The sequence below is a fragment of the Argiope bruennichi genome, chromosome 7 (genome assembly GCF_947563725.1).
Source record: "Argiope bruennichi chromosome 7, qqArgBrue1.1, whole genome shotgun sequence".
Lineage (NCBI taxonomy): Eukaryota > Metazoa > Arthropoda > Arachnida > Araneae > Araneidae > Argiope > Argiope bruennichi.
In genome coordinates, this window is record NC_079157.1 from 26,435,971 (window position 1) to 26,451,546 (window position 15,576).

Below are 15,576 nucleotides of genomic sequence, written 5' to 3' on the forward strand. Positions count from 1 at the left end.
ATATATATATATATATATATATATATATATATATATATATATATATATATATATATATTCCCCTTTCTTACTTCTGCTTTGTGTATGTATATATATATATATATATATATATATATATATATATATATTATAATAAGAGTAGTTTTTATAAGGGTGATTTTGGGTTCTAGGGACCATTATCGGGGAAGAACTGACGAAATTTTCCCGAAGTCTTGTCATGAGAACCATTGCAATAGGTAATTGTCCTGTAGAATCTACCTAAAAAAAATGAAGAACTCGTTCCTCTTCCAAAGAAAGAATTCTCCTCGTTTGTCAAATATTTCTGATTGGGAAATTTTGGAGTAGCTATTTTACAGCCCTATTTGGCACTCAAATTTTCATCTGTTTGGACCCATGAAAAGGTTCCTTAGCAGTCAGAAATTTGAATCTGACAACTTCCCATGATCCGGCGGCTTTCTGTGACACTGAGTTTCAAACTTATCTAAAACTATGACATATATATCGATATGAATGACAATTATATTGAAGAGTAATAAATTGACAATACTTTCATTTCTTTCATATTGTCAATCATTGCATTTTTTATTATTATGTTCAAAATTATGTGCGTTTGCTATTGATACCCCCTCGTTATGCTTTTTCGGTGCAGTAAATCTTAATTATTAATTTATAGTTCCAATAATAAAATTAATTTATTATTATATTAATTTATAGTTCCGGTATCACTAAAAATAATTTCTAATGAGAGCAATCATTTATTCAATTGATATTCATTCTTTTCAGGATGCCTGACCATCCCCAGTTCCCGTTCCGAATCCCTTACTGAAGCAAGAGTGGCTCATGAACCGGCTTCTTCACGACTTGGCTTCAAATTCCGTTGGCATTATGATAATTTCATGAAATGATTGTAGATGTCGCAATTTTTGTTTTCCATTCATTCGGGCATTGTATTGATTCCATCTGTATCAATGGCATGCAGTTGACTTTAAAAATTGTAGCTTGTTTATTGCACAACTTTTTGTATCTCGATTTCTATTTTTATTGCAAACTGAGATGCGTTTATGGAAGATGAAATAATAAAAATATTGATCCATGAATCCTGGTGTTATTTTTTGCTGACGCGTATCCTATTTAGTCACATTTTTTTTAAATCATTAATGCGGAATAAACACTTTGTTACATATACGTATTTTGAAAATTAATGTTGTCAATCCAAGTAATATTCATTAAAAACTAAACGGCCTTTGTGACTGACCAAAGTTGATTAGAAATAATGACTGTATTTCGTTCTAATTAAATCTTTTAGATATAACTTTATACGTAATGGTTTTGTCAACAAACTATAAAAACTCAATTTATCATAGTGATAGAACTGTATTGTTTGTTTGTTTCTTATGGCACTTGCCACTGACAAGCCCGCTGTTACGAAGACAGCGATTTAAGCCTGAGGGGGACGTCTCTTATTTTTTATAGCAGCGCCAACTAGGGCCAAGAGTACGACTTTGCCACTCACGCATCATTCATTCGCTTGCACAACCCCTTTTTACAGGAGGGCACATTCATACTTCTCACAGATAGAACAACAGAAGAACAACCATGCCCAAACCGGGACTCGAACCCGGGACGCCCAGATCACGGGGAAGACGCGCTACCCCTATGCCAGGACGCCGGCATAGAACTGTATTGTTTTAATATTCTGTTTATTGTTATATGAACTTTTTTAATGAAAACTAGATCCATTACATCATAGCGCTACTAAAATCGTAATTTTCTGATTCATCCATCTTCTTACTTTCGAGGTACTGTAACTCCACTTTTTTGTTTTGGAAACTACACAGATATTCAACTTTGAAACAATTTTTGTGCAAGGATGGTTTAGGGAGTTACCTTGGAAGAATGCTAAAATTTCGCTTGACTTCTAACCCCAAATCAATTCATTTCATTAAAATTCTAATTAGTAGTTTAAAAAATTTTACTAGGTGCATATTCCCACCTTCCAAAGTATGTCTTTTTCAAAATTGGTAGCTTTAGATCTAGCAATCTGTCTTGTACAGAGCCAAAACTTTCGTATTTCATCCTTATTAGTAACAAAGATTTAGTGAAATAAATATTTGTTATTAGGAACAATGACGTTTATACAGTTTATAAAAGCATTTGAGTTTAAATGAATTAGAGAAATTATATTCTGTATTATGCAACTTATTGCATTTAATTGGGTACTTTGCATCAAGAGATACATTATTTAATTATTTCGATGAGTACAGTGCGCGAAAAAAGTATAAGGACAACATGTAATTGCATGAAAATATGCTTTATTTCCATTTCACCTAAATGAACTTTTTATATTTCTTACTTCTGCTGCATAATTTTGTGATAACACTTATACCACATAAAAAACATAATTTAGCTTCAAAATATTGATTTTACAAAATTTAACATTAAAGAAAATACGGAAAAAATTATAAAGACATGTTGTAAAATACTTAAAAAAATGTTTCAATAATCAAGAAAACTACCGTTTTTTTCAATCACTTGAATAAACCGAGAGGTCATAGATCCTGAAAGATCTTTTAAAATGTCCACAGATATTTTTTCCCAAGCGTCTTTGATAGCGACGACAAGATCTTGTGTACATTGATACTGTGTGCCGTTTTTATAAACTTCTCGGGCTAGAAGTCCCCATAAGTTTTCGATTGGATTAAGATCGGGACTTCTCGCCGGCCAATCAAGTAAATTTACAGAATTAGCTTTAAACCAGAGTTTGGCACTCGTAGAAACGAGTATCGAAGCATTATCCTGCTGAAAAATATAGTCCCCTGAAGTAATTAGTGGCGCTTCAGGTAACAAACTTTCTCCTAACATATCAACATACCTGTCCGAATTCATTTTACGGTTGATAAATACAATTGGAGTGGTTCCATTTGCCACAAAAGCGCCCCATACCATAACCGAGCCACCACCATACTGACGCCTTGAAAACACTTCCTTGGTCTTTCGCAGATCATACCAAAAATAACGAAAACCATCAGGTCCATCAAGATTGAACTTTTTTTTGTCCGAAAAAATTACATCAGCCCACTTTCAACCAAGAGAAATGTATTTTTTGGCAAAGTAAACTCTTCTTTTCGTATGATGATTTGTAAGAGGGGGGCGTTACACTAATTTCCCATAAGAAACTTGAGGATCTTTACTCAAAACATTTTGAACAGTCCTTGTTGAGCATGGTAAACTCAAATTTTGTCTAACTTCATTTGCGGTTTCTCTTTTCTCGCAAGCTCTCCTTACAATCATTCTTTTTTGTCGAAGAGTGAGAATTTCTGGTCTCCCAGTTCACTTTTTTATACCATACATCCCAGGATTTTTTAGAAAATTATAAACCACCGTTTTAGATTTCTTGATTCTTTTTGAAATTTCCCATCTTAATCCACATTCTCGAAAAGCAACAATTTTTCCTTTTTTAGAGTCAGAAAGTTGAGTTCCTTTGGGTATCGTTTAAAAATTCACACTAAAAGTCGCCGAGTGGGAAATTCTTTTCGCAAATGTATCTTTTAACTCGAAATTGTCATTTTATGCTTTCAAATATGCAAATTTTTAAATAATTACTGGAGAAAAAGCAATGTCCTTATACTTTTTTCCGTTTTCATTTAGGTTTAAAAATCAAAATTTAAATTTTAGCAGATTTAAAATTGAAAATTTTAATTACTTTATGCATAAAATATTTTATTTTTACTTCTATTTTTGCTGCCAAAATTTGCATACGATTCTGTAAACAAGGCTTCTAGATTTGGAGATTTTTCGCGTGTCCTTATAATTTTTTCGGTCACTGTAGTAAAAGTCCAGAAATAAAGTCATTAATTTTGTATTTTATTTTCGGCCTCATAATTAAATATACTTGTTATATGCAGAAGCAGACTTAGAGATTTTGCGCGATCCTAAACAGCGCATATTTTGTGGCCTTAACTATTTACTCGGAAATCGATCATTGGCTTTATTTAACGATACTGCATCGTACTCGCAAGCAGTCGTGATGGATGGCGACAGTTTCTTCCTAGACTTAAAACCACACCACAAATCAGTTTCTAGAGATCAGATGGCCCCTTTTCGGTTTGGTATAGATGCAGGTGGACTTTATTAAAAACGAAAAAGAAAAAAAAATGCACTGCAATCAGTTCGAAAGGGATCATACAAATGATAAATTACAAATACATATAACACTGACAAAAGCGGTCGAAATTAGACTGAAGTACAAGAAAACTGAATGAATGTGCATGATAATGTACAATATAAGCGAAAAAAATGAAGCATTTATATAAAAATGAGGTACTAGAGCAGGATTAAAGATGTGCTATGAATAATATGCGGGAAGTATTAAAACATTGTACGGAAAAATTCATATGATCAATCTAAATTGAATTTGTATAATTATTCATGTTCATTTAAGAATTTAATCATATTTATGATTCTTTTTGGAAGATGAATTGTTAATGACTATTTTATACAAAAACTTTCTAGAGAAGATGAAGGTTTTCCTGAAGTGCCATGAGAGAGTTAAAGGAACTTAATGTTACAAAATGGATGGGATCGCCGATTTCTCCACAAGAGCTGAAGTCATCCTCTGATAAATGGAAACATTGAAGGAAAGAAGAAAAGGGGTGAATCCAGAAAAATGATTGCAATTTTACTCTGTCCGTAGCGACTAACGTTTCCATTGTCCAAAAGGTTTTAACATTTCCTTCAAGATATTTCCTGGAGACGTTGTTTAAAATGGCACCGGGGTTTCGAAACTTCAAATGAAACACTTTCGATGATGGCTGCTTTTGAGAAATAGTCAGATTCTTCACTAACCCGATAACCAACATATTTTGTCATTTGCGATAAACATCATGATTACTTACATCACTTTGCATCGTTTCGTTCCTTCCTATAATGTTTCATTGTTTGCGCCAGAAACATTAAAAACCACTGAAGGAGATTCTAACGTTTTGTTCAAAACAATGAAACATGATCATTTTTAGGTTTGATTCATATGTCTCGTTTTCGTCTGGCTTGGTTGCAAGCTGTCGCATTCTGTGAATAACGATTTTTACATTATGCAACTTACAGAAATTCCAGCATGAAAGCATTATCATGTTAATAAAAAAAAATCTTCTATTGAAATTAATAATGAAAGAAGGTAAAATTCTAATACAAGATTCACAAGGGCCAAAGGATATGAGGGAAGATTCGATGAAATTACAAAACTAATTTGAGTTTGATTATAATAATAAAAAGCACCGTTACAAATTGTGTTTAAAATTAATTTTGGAACTTTGATTCAAATTAAAAAAGAAAGCGCACTGAAATAAGAATGAAATTTCTGAAGAAAAAAACTAATTTTTTTTTTTTTTTAGAATTTAAGATGGTGTAATGCATCTACTTTTTGGAGAAGAGGCACCAGTGCAATTGCGAGTCATTTACCATTTTCAAGTGATTGTCCAAATTCTATTTCTCAATGTTTATATCATTTCAGCAACTTCACGTTATCTCTTTTGCTTTATAAAATACCACATGCTCCTCTTTCTGTTTTTTTTTTAAATCAATAGGTTTTTATTCCCATATTTAAGTATTCTTCATTTTTTTCAAAGGTTTTTACATTGCTTTTTATAGCTGAAATTTTACATTTTAATACTAAAAAAAAAAAAAAAACAGTTTGGCTCAGCATAGTCAACACTGTAAAGTCTCGATCCAATAACAGGTAGCGTTATGATCAAATTCTTTATTTACAGCTTTATTACATAAAAACAACTCTTTCTCATCTAGGTTAAATGAATGATGCTATTTATAGCACGAAATTTAAACAAGAATAGTTCCTCGAACAAATTTGGAGAAAACGCCTTCACAAGAACAGATAACAGGCGGTTGGCGTCTCAGGCTACTGCAGGGTTAGCCCTAGGAATCCACCGAATTTCCTTCGGGTTGAATTTTTCTCAGAAGTCCACTTCATACCAAGCTCCTCTCTCCCCCTTCTTCCGAAAAATCTCACCTTTTATCTTTCTCTCAGACTCCACCTTTCCTGTCCACTCCCTGTTACCCAATCACCGTTCAGAACAACCTGAATCGTCTCTGGTCGCCCGTGGGAAATGTCCATTGATGATCCACCCTCCACAATGGGAAAAATGAAGGACATCTGGACATCTGGAGTGTTTGACACTCTCGCCTTTCGAAGACACGATTTATTTCCCTGGGAAACGCACGTGTTTTTCCTTATCTGGATTAGCACTAATTGGCCAGACGACCGTACTTAAAAGGAGGGTCTTCCATTTGGCAATCTGGAGGCACTTAACACTGTGGGAGTTTCGTTGATGAAGAATGGCCCGGAATGTAAATTATCGAGTGTGGGAAAAAGGAATGTCACAGTGGTCACCCAGGGAAGAAGCTGAATCATTACAACACCATGGCTCTTGTGCCAATAAAATCCAACAAATCCAAATCAAAGATGCTATAATAGCTTAGTTAAACAATTGATTAATTTAACAAGTGATTTATTGTGATAAATGTTAAAAATCTCGATTAATTTTTAATTAATTAAAAAAAAATTAAAAATTTTAGAATATTTTTTGTCATTAAATATCTGCTACACAATAAGCAGCTACCTATATTAGCACAAAACGTCCAACACCACTGTAATGATATATTCACGATATTAGCCGACATTAAGAATATCGAACAATATCGTGTACATATCGTACAATATCTTCTGCTAATAGGGATGTGCCGAATTTGATAGCTCTAGGTCTAACAGTTTGCTTTGTAGATTGTTTTCAACAATTTTTCAATCACGCAGTTTAAACAACGTATGCCAATTATTTGAAAGCATTAATAACTCACAAAGACATTTCGTACTTTTTAATAATTAATGTGCGAGGCAAGAAAATACAATTAAATATGGCGACTTAATTTGCCATTTTCTATTCAGAAACGAGGCAAACATACTCATATAACTAAATTAAATTACTTTGAGTTAATATAAAAATCAAAGCAAACAACCAAATTAAAGACAGTATCTGCCTTGGAAAAAATCGCATAATGCATGTGAAATGGCAAAATGGCTTTCTTCTTATCGGTGAAAGAAGTATCTCGAAAAGATATTGGAATTGGAAGACAGAATTTTAGAATAAATATTTCATTTCATATTATAATGAAATTAATTCTCACTTTTGTTTCAATATTGGTGGAATTAATTACATTCTTCTCAGTTAAAATGACTTCTATAGCATTTTCCAGATGAACGAATAAATGCTGTTACCTGTGTCAGTTTAACACATCATGGTCGAATGCATTCTAATGCGTTAGTATCATTATTTAAATGCAAATGAGCTTCGAAAATATTTCTTTCATATTCTTCCTTTTCAGCGACGCAACTCTGGAGTAGTTCCTTTTTTTAAATGGAATACTTCCAAAAATAATCTTAAATATAAATTCGAAAATTGGGTGTTTTTTTTTGTTCATTGTACAAGTCTCACAAACTGCGTCGTTATGTTCGATAATTTAATGATTAAGGCTACCTTTACACAAACAATATTACTATAAACCTCGAAACCAGACGTAGATTTCCCCAAAGCTTTCCCGCATATTCTCTAATAAAGGTGTTATCCCAGAGAATGCCCTGCATGGCACTACTGTACAATAGTTATGAAATATTATTTTTTGCTATGAATTCAGACTTTTTGCTGAATCCATCGTGTTATCCTTGGCGATTTATTTGGCGATTATTTCCTGGACTGCGGTTAATCTATAAATAGCATAAAATGAAGTCACCTGAAAGCATCTGTATGTTTGAAACAGAAAAACTCGAGAAATACTTAACTTTTATTGGAGATATTTTACAGGGCATTTATTGGGGAAAGTTTTAGTATAATAAAGTCATATCAAAATAAAAAAAGGAGTTTTATACTTGCGATTTTAATTATTTCCTACTACGATTCGCGAATGCGTAAAATAGCAGTGTCTGTGCTTTTCACTTCTCTGCGCATGTGCGAAAACCTCAAATTGCGCATGAGCAAATTGCAGGAACTGTGGTATGCAGATGTGATACATTTCTTTGCTTACATCTGATTTTAAACAGCTATTCTAAACTCATTATGCCCCCCCCCAAAAAAAAGGAAATCCAACCTTGGCCGGAACACATTAAATGACAAAACGCTTCGTTTGTGGCGCGATAATGAAAATGTAGAGGAAAAAAACGTTCGGTTAGAGAATATCAGAGGAAGAATGTCCACACTTAGGGAAGGAAAGTCTTCTGTTAAGCGAAGTAATCGTCTCCCTTTAAATCACACTGCAATTGAATTACAGAGACAGGATGAATCAGACTTAAGTTTATAGCTAATTTTTCCTCTTGGATGTTATGCCACGGGCTACGCTGTACGGGTACTGCTAGTACTACTATAATCCTCGAAACAGACGGTGTAATCTCTCAAAAAATTTATTGCATACTCTCTAACAAAGTTGTTATCCCAGAGAATGCCCTGCATGGCATTGGCGTACAATAGTTATGAAATATTAACTCTTGGCGTGAAATTAGAATTTTTACTGAATCTATCTTGCTCTCCTTGGCGCTTTACTTGGTGATTATTTTCTGATCTGCTGCTAATAGTATCCAAAAATCGAATTTGTGTTTTAGACGCGTTTTTCTCAATCAATCGAAACAAAAATTTGACTCAAAACTGCACTTGTAGTCTCAAAATCCAATACCAAATTCGATATATTAAAATCACTGCGTTTTTATATTATCACATTTATATGTTTCTGAATGTACAGACCGACAGACAGTCAATCTACAGTTAGATTTTTCTCAAACTTTGACGCTGTCTATGTTAAATCTGTGCACCAGATTTTATTTATCCGGCTCTCTTCGTTTTGTAATTATTCCTGATAGATTATATTCGAACAGCTAGACAGATGGACTTCCACTGAACAGATTTCACTCAAAATTTGATGGAAATCTATTCAATTTGGTGTAAAAAACATATACCAAATTCCATTCCTTTATGTCAAAGCATTTTAATGCTATCTTTGTCACAGACAAACAGATGGACATTTTTCTAAAAATGTGTTTTTTGAACTAGGGGAGATCTAAAATGTGGAGATTCGTCAAAATATCGCATTCGAATTTCTTGATGATTACTACACTTCCATTAAAACTATGTATATTAGAAAGTAAAAAGATATATTTAAAAATGAGGAGAAAAAATATTTGAATGGATATGCTTTTGTTAAGGAAGATAAATTGCGAAGCTTTTTTGGTTTGAATAATTTTACATCTGTGTGTGTTTCTTTACGATAGATTAAAAATATCGACCATAAATAATCATTTTTCGATTTAAAAGGCCAATACTTTTATTTTTGTAGAATTATATTCTTTCCCTTCTTTTCTAAAATTCATTCAATATTTTCTGTTTGGTGGACTTTTTTTGAGCAAACATTTTAAAGACAAGCCGTTGGGGGAAAAAATCGACGTATTCTCTCTTTAATAGCTTCTTTTGACAAACTGCTGAAGGGGGGGGGGGCAGTTCTTGTTACGTAAAAAGGATTTCCTTAAAAAATTCTTTTTTTCCACCCCGCTTCTTTCTATTTCGAATTCTGTGGTCTTTGAAATAGTTTGTATGCTACAAAAGGATGTAATCCCGACTACTGAACACGGAATTATTCCCTTGTGAGAAGTAGAGCTCGATCGTCATTTTGCATTCATGTACTAGAGTCCAAAAAGCAAAAGACAATTTTTATTGAATGGAGCCCCGCCTATTTCCTTACAATCGATAGAACCAGCACCTTCTCAATCGATATCGCTTATTTCTTTGTCGATTCTCCAGCATCTGAACATGGAACGGCATAAAAGGCTTAGTTATATTTGAATCCAACAAAGCAAACGATAAATGGTTCGTTGCCAACCGTTGTTTGTTTAAATGGCTCCTCTCCGGCAATTAATTGAATGAATTATGATATTTTATATCGGTAAGGTTCTCTTCCACTGAAATAATTCATTTTTATGAAGTAATCGAATGGAATGAAAGATTCTCGAGAGAATGTACGATGAGATTTATTAGATTTAGAACCAAATGTGGTAATTTATTTTAATGCAATGAACAATGGGCACACGTTCCTGGTCACGCGATTATTAAAAGTTCGTGAACTTAATGTCAATATTCGTAATTTATAGTCAAGTTGTGTGTCATTAAATAGTTAAAGTGGTGAAGAGCTGTGCATAAAATAATTATGACTTTTAAAAATAACAAATCTTGATTAACTCTAATTTATTTTGAGTCTAACTTTTAAAATTGCTTCATTTATGTTTTAAAACTGAATTCCAATGTTAAAACTGAAAATGAAAAATAATTGTTTTCCTATAGAGCGGTTTTATTTGACAATGACAATACAATAAAAATAGCCCCGTACGAAATAAAACAATATAATTAAAATAATTAAGAAAAAAAAGAAATCACTTAATCGCTACCACTGGACCAATTCTGTTATTTTTTTATTCGTGCTAGTCATCTTTGGAAACCAACTGAGTAGCCGAATTATTATGTTCACAGACAGATAGACATAAACATATTCCAAAAACGTGTTTTTTTTTTTTTTTTTTTTTTTTCTTAAGATGGTTTGAAATGTGGACATTCGTCAAACATCTTCATCTCTTTTATGGCTACAATAATATATGCAAAATACATTGTACCGTTATTAAACTTAATACTTTCTCAAAATGCTGTGGAATTCGGATTTTAAGGAGAAGTTATAAGCCAAAAAGAATTGTCTAATAAAATAAAAATTAACCAGTGGGAGTATCTCCCCAAAAGTTTTCTCGCATACTCTCTAATAATGGTGCAATCCCAGAGAACACCTTGCATGGCTTTGGCGTACAATAGTTACGAAGTATTAATTTTGGCGCGAATTTGTGTCTATTGTGTGATCCTTGGCGAGTTATTTGGGTGATTAATCCTAGGCATGTGATTAATGATATCGAAAATCGAATTTGTGTTTTAAACTCGTTTTTCTTAATCGATTGAAACAAAAATTAGACACGAAACTGCACTTCTAGTCACAAAATCCCATACCAAAATCATTGGTGTGGGATTTTTAAACCATTTTGTTAATGAGTTATAGCATTTCCATGTTTCTGAAAGGACAGACTGATAGACGGTCAACTCTTAGATGGATTTGGCTCAAAATTTGATTAGTTTCTACAATACAGATATTAAATCTATGTACCGAATCTTATCTATCTAGCTCTCTCTTCGTTATGTAGTTGTCGTGTTAAATTATATTCGAACAGGCGGACTTTCTTTGAACAAATTTTATTCAAAATTTGACAGAAATCTGCAAATTTGGTGAAAAGATCATATATCAAATTCCATCCGTCTAGCTTAAAGGATTGTTTTATATAGTTTTCTTTATCACAGACAGATGGACATTTTCCAACAATTTTTCGATCTCAAGAAGTTCTAAAATTTGAAGATTCGTCAAAATCTCGAACTGATGACCTTTGACGATTATAATACTTTCTCTATACTATGTATACGAGACAGTAAAAATACACTAAAATGGATCGATAAAAAATTAAACGATATCGATTTTTTTTAATAGTAAGTTGCTTCCGTGAAGATTTTTTTCAGTTGAAGTATTCACGCAATGTCTGAAAAAGAATTATATCCGTTCTTGGCGCTTACTCTTGTACAATTATGTCAAGGCTGCTTCAACACACTATTGAGTCCATTCTTGTTACTCATTTTAGCATCATTGATGGCGCTCACCAGTTCATGCTCGTCTAATGAATTTTTCTTTTTTCCTTGTAGCATGGAAATATTTTTAGCTGGCATACTTTCTACAGAGACGAGCATGACATTAAAATATATCAATACTAAAAAACCCAAATTCAAATTTTGAATAATATCATAAATGCAGTTGAGAAAGAGATGCTTTTACTCATCATTAAATGGACAAGAAGCTGAATTCAAGTTAGACAGGCTCATTGTACCTGAAATTTGTACGTGTAATCATAACTCCAGGTCTGTTATACAGATTCAATCTCTCTGATAACCCCTTGTGCATCAAATGCAAAGAAAACAATTACATTTATCACATTATATCAAAGTGCTCAAAGTATACAACCTACAGAGTTGTGCTTTGGAAAAGAAGCTTAACATTGAAGAACCAAACACCTCATTTGCCTTTCTTGTGTCTCAAGAACTCGCAAGCAAGCATCATTTAAGCATCTTTATTCAAGCCTTCAAATATTTTGATATCTACTAACCGTAAACTCTCAGAACCATGGGATAATAAACTTCATCACTATATCCCTCACTGTTTACATTCAAGTTCAATATTCACATCTTGCATTCCAAGATTATGTAATATGTCAAAAAGAAGAATCTTGTGCTTCCTACTCCATTCCTACTCCAGACAATCAATCCATTGTGGGTTTGGCTCAACATTTGACAAGTGTCTACAGTATAGACGTTAAATCTGTGTATAGAATTTTATCTGTCTAGCTCTCACCGTGTTGTAGTTATCGTGTCAACGTATATTCGTACAACCGGACAGACGAATTTCTTCAGAACTTAGTTCGCCCAAAATTTGTGAGAAATCTATAAATTTGGTACAATGACCGTATACCAAATTTCAGACGTCTAGCTCAAAACGTTTTTGAGTTATCTTTGTCATAGACAGACAGATGGATATTTTCCCAAAAATGTCTGAGGGAGGTCTAAAACGAGAAGATTGTCAAAATCTCGAGTTCTATTTTTTGAAGATTGCTACACTTTCTCTGTACTAAGCATACGAGAAAGTAACAATAAGCCAATTACGTCTAAATAATGTAGTAAATACGTACAATTTAACGCGGTGGACGCTTTAGAAGAAATTTATGCAAACATAGAATATATTATTACGGGGAAACAAAACTCGTCCTTGAGTTGGATGGTGGAAAAGTCCAACAGGTTCAATATCAAATAACGATATTTTATTCTACATGAAAACGTGACACATAGTCTCAAAATATAGGCAAAGTGGACATAAAACAGCTGCACACGAAACAGTGACAGTTCTACTACAAATAGCTGGAAGTTCTATGATAGCCGCAAAATTTATTTATTAAACATTTGTACACCATTTTAACTTAGTAGCTATAGTATTAGTGATGAAATACAAACATGGTCTACTCAAAATAGTAATAACAGTTTAACAAATAATAACAAAGAAATTTCACGGGCTAAATTCAAAATCAATCCTTCAAATGAACTATAAGTTCTTCCAAAGAATGAATATGAATAAAATAATAAAAACAATTTATTAAATTAAAAGCAGCTTAATTTTAGCTTAACAACAAAAAAATTTAAATTAGAAGAACAACGATTTTAATAACGTTTAAAATTTATCACTTTTAGGTTGATAGTTGGCTTATCATACGTTTTTCTGAACTAGTTTTAATTTAATTATTAGAAATTTCTGACACACGTACATTAAAGGTAAATTGTAGATTAAATTAAGAGATTTAAAAAAATTAGCCGCCTTTAATGACCTGCTTGTCCGCTCAGATTATTGATTTTTTAAGCTGTTAAATTATTAACAGACATTGAATTTTTTTTCTTTTAAATTTCTACTTGTTATTTGATAAAACAAAGAAGCATATATTTAGTTGAATTAATCGATTATAAATTACTGAGCATGCAAATTTTTTTTAAAAAGTATGTATACTGCGAAATAAGAAGGGAAGTGAAAATCCTACTTTAGAATTAAGGTTCAAGAAAAAATCTTTTACATTAAGTTTAACATTGGCGAAAACACTCGAATGAATATTTTGGTGGATACATTTTAATTTCATCATACCGTTAAAACCATTGCTGCATATTATGTATAAAATTAAATTTAAAAAATTAATAGGATAAATAAAAAATATGCCAAAATGAGGATGATATCATTAAAAAGCTAATTTTATAAACCTTAAAAACCAGAAAATCATTTTCCTAAGATGAAAGTTTAAAACAATCAATTTCCATAGTATAAGAAAGTATAATGACCATTTACCTAACAAAGTCTATTTTTGCACTCGTTTAAGCATTCTGTTTGACACCTATTTCTATCATCTTGATTTCTTTTAGATTTACTTTCTTTTGACAGAAGTAAGGTTCTGGTAATAAAGAGAGCATTTTTAATAATATAATGCGATTCATTAATTCACTTGCGAAGAACATAATTGAGTACCCTTATAAAGCAATCTGAAACATTGTTTATATCCGATCGTTGCCATTCGATAATAAATAATGATTTCTACTGTATGCACATTAGCTTTTTCGATGCATATACTCATTAATGATTGTTGAAGACGCAAGTTAAGAATAAATAATGTCTTTCATTTCTGCAAACAATTCAGAAGTAAAAATATTTTTATAATTTTTGGTTTTAAAATAAGCTTGAATTACAGACGATATTTTAATAACAGATTTGAAATAACGGCGAAAAATTTGAATTACAAATAAACGTGAATTTAAGCAGTTAGATTAGCCGAGATATATTTTATTTTGAGTTAAAGCAGAATTCTTTGGCAACCATTTTCAAAATGAATTCCAGACCATTTGGTAGCTTATAAAGGTAATTGAATTTTTTTGTTAACCTCTAAAAGGAAAAAAATAAAAGTTTATCAAGATAAAAAAGGGAAAAAGTTGGAACTAGTTCAACGAAAATGAAGAGCTATCAAATAATGTGTACGATGGTGGTTAAAACTACCTTTTATTTTTTTCTGTTTTCTTTTGTTTTTAGAGAAAATGTAATTTTGTTATTAAATTTCATCATTTTTTTTTCTTTTTTAAGTTTAACACTCCTTGAATTTCTTAGCCATGAGATTATATTTTTTAACTGCATATATATATATATATATATATATATTCTAAAAATTAATACATTTTCTTCCGTATCAGATTCTAATCTCGATTTCATAGGATCTCTAAATATTTTGAAGTAAATGATACCAGTTTTATCAGTAAATTGTTAGAGGAATATTATGTTTCTCTTACCTTTTATAATGGTAATCAGTAAGATTGGAAAAATTGCTGCACATGTTCTACGATTAAGGTCACTAGAACCAAAGGCGGGAGACATTTTGTAAAGAGTTGGAAATAGATTGTTAAAATTGAAGATATTCTTTAAAACATTTTTTCTTTAGTATGTTATTATCATGTGAGAACATGATGCTGTTTTGGTTAGGGGGTTTTGAAGCTCGAAATCACGTAGGCAATGGATATTGAAGCTCGAAATCGTGTAGGCAATGAATAAAGCCTAAATGACAATTTTCATCATCTTTTAATCGCATATTTTTTTTACCCGGTTCAGGTGATCGTTCTCTGATTCTGGTCTAAATTATGATCTGTGGATGAGTGAATGAAATGCATGAATAAAGTCCGCCCCGCAAAAAGGGTTGTGACGCGTTTGTAGCTAAGACGTACTCTTGGCACTAGTTAGCGCTACTGAAAAAACAACAGACGCTCATTCGGCTTAAATCGCTGACAGATAATTGTCAGCAGGCTTGTATAGTACTATAAGTCACAA

General features: G+C 32.1%; 2 protein-coding genes across 2 annotated transcripts in view; one reads left to right on the top strand and one right to left on the bottom strand.

The window, feature by feature from the left end:
• Positions 1-1,097, top strand: part of LOC129975681 (aldo-keto reductase family 1 member A1-like) — a 65,539-nt gene extending 64,442 nt beyond the window's left edge. The window contains exon 10 of the mRNA XM_056088807.1: positions 784-1,097. Coding sequence (XP_055944782.1) covers positions 784-826 — 43 coding nt within the window. The 3' untranslated portion in view covers positions 827-1,097. The remainder of the gene's footprint in view (positions 1-783) is intronic.
• The window catches only part of LOC129975680 (uncharacterized), a 182,104-nt gene that overhangs the window by 144,824 nt on the left and 21,704 nt on the right, over positions 1-15,576 (bottom strand). The gene's annotated exons all lie outside the window — the stretch shown is intronic.